A 1,636-nucleotide genomic window follows, 5' to 3' on the forward strand; every position below is an offset into this window, starting at 1 on the left:
GATTTCAGGGTGGAGGAGGTCAGAGGTCTAAATACACTTCTAAATACAATGTAGTACACAAAATATACAATTCAACATTCCATAGTCACTTTCGTATTCAACATAATATCAGTCCATCTCATGGTCCATATAGTTACATAATTTCTCGTCGAGTCAAGTTCCTAAACGACGATAAAGAGGGCGCCTGCCTCAAGTTCTGCCTCAGACTATTCCAGACTATCATTATTCGCAGAATCTGCTTGGACTCTCCTATCCACCTACCTTCCACTTGACCAGGTTGTCTAGGAGAACACTACGAAATTCTTCAAAGTGTCTTCTAGTAGAAGCATCCAGGCATGCGCACAGGAAATCCACCACGGCGCGGAGTGCTTTGCCATCTCTGTGACAAAACATAGAATAAGACACAATGTTTGGGTGTCTATCCCTTTTTATAATAAAAAAAAAGGTGAAAGAAATATGGAAAGCTCACGCGGGAATGACCTTTTACTAAAGCTGATAAGGTGACGAATATGAAGAATGGTTGGGGTATGATTCTTAAACACCGAGAAACGAGACAATTTTTGTAGCATTCTTTATCACGCATGTTAGACATATGTATTTGTGGTTTATTCCCACGATTAGTATTTTACATATTTTTCAACTCACTTGCTCTTCACAATCTTGTCCAGTTCATCTCTTGTCTCTCCGACGTTGTCGTTGAACCAATCCGTGCCCAACTTGTCCATGTTTGCTTGATCAGATGTAACACGTTACTCCTTGCAGAATACAGCTGAAAAGAAAAGGCATATTGGACAAAGTCGTTCGCAGGTTTTCAGTTTTTTTAATTAGTGGCCCTCTGAAGTAGAACGTTCAATAAACATAATCAACATTGTACAAAGCCGCTTTGACATTTACGTGTATGTCATCATACTTAGCCAAATAGATCTATCAAGGAAGGGAATAGGCGCGCCATAAAAGTAAAATAAAATATTTTGCTCCTCCTGTATAAATTTTATAACACCTGACAGACTAACTAGTGCTTGGCTTGCATGAAGGTTTATAGTGAATGTATAAAACAGTAAAACGGGCCACGTCAAGTTATTTAAACAATCTTGTGTAGCTGGTCCTGTTGAAGACAAACCCGCCGCTTTATTTTTCACTCAACCGCGCGCTAAGACTTGTACCTGTACAGCAAGCCTTAATTCAATGCTAGGCGTAACAAATACTGTTTTGTTATCTCACTAGGGGCGACAAGCAAAACACGCCGCTCCTCCATGACTGAAGAATAGCGGAGCAAATTTACTTAATGAATGTAAATAGTGTACGTGGGCGTTTCCTCTAATGTAATCAGTACACATGGGCCAACGGGGTGTCTCGCTGACCTCACGTTACCTGGACATTTTCATACCTTAAACTGTTGCTAAAAGATGTGTCTTATAAAAATTTGTCTAATGCCATGTTCTTTCTCGCCAATGTTTCGTCATAACCAACAGGTAGGCACCTAGCTACCAACTGTTATTTGGTAATTGACACTCACAGACAAAGCAATAGTTATGTAATATATCGAACATATCAAAATGGTCGAAAACGTTTCTATTAGTCGCCCGGGGAACGTATTAAGATTAGCTCTCGTTGTTTTACGTTGTTATAAATGTGT

The 1,636-nt window shown here is 39.6% G+C and overlaps 1 protein-coding gene across 3 annotated transcripts in view; it reads right to left on the reverse strand.

Moving 5' to 3' along the window:
* The window catches only part of LOC118413459, a 33,451-nt gene extending 32,271 nt beyond the window's left edge, over positions 1-1,180 (reverse strand). Inside the window, exons 1-2 of one of the 3 annotated variants that reach the window (XM_035816850.1) lie at positions 646-1,180; positions 262-379 (exon numbers count right to left, since the gene is read on the reverse strand). In XM_035816850.1, the coding sequence (XP_035672743.1) occupies positions 262-379; positions 646-725 (198 nt within the window). In that variant the 5' untranslated portion in view covers positions 726-1,180. The remainder of the gene's footprint in view (positions 1-261; positions 380-645) is intronic. The other 2 variants (XM_035816851.1, XM_035816852.1) reach the window with 2 other exon arrangements.
* Between the last annotated feature and the right edge of the window lie 456 nt (positions 1,181-1,636).

The sequence above is a fragment of the Branchiostoma floridae genome, chromosome 4 (assembly GCF_000003815.2).
Source record: "Branchiostoma floridae strain S238N-H82 chromosome 4, Bfl_VNyyK, whole genome shotgun sequence".
In the NCBI taxonomy this organism is placed as follows: Eukaryota; Metazoa; Chordata; class Leptocardii; order Amphioxiformes; family Branchiostomatidae; genus Branchiostoma; species Branchiostoma floridae.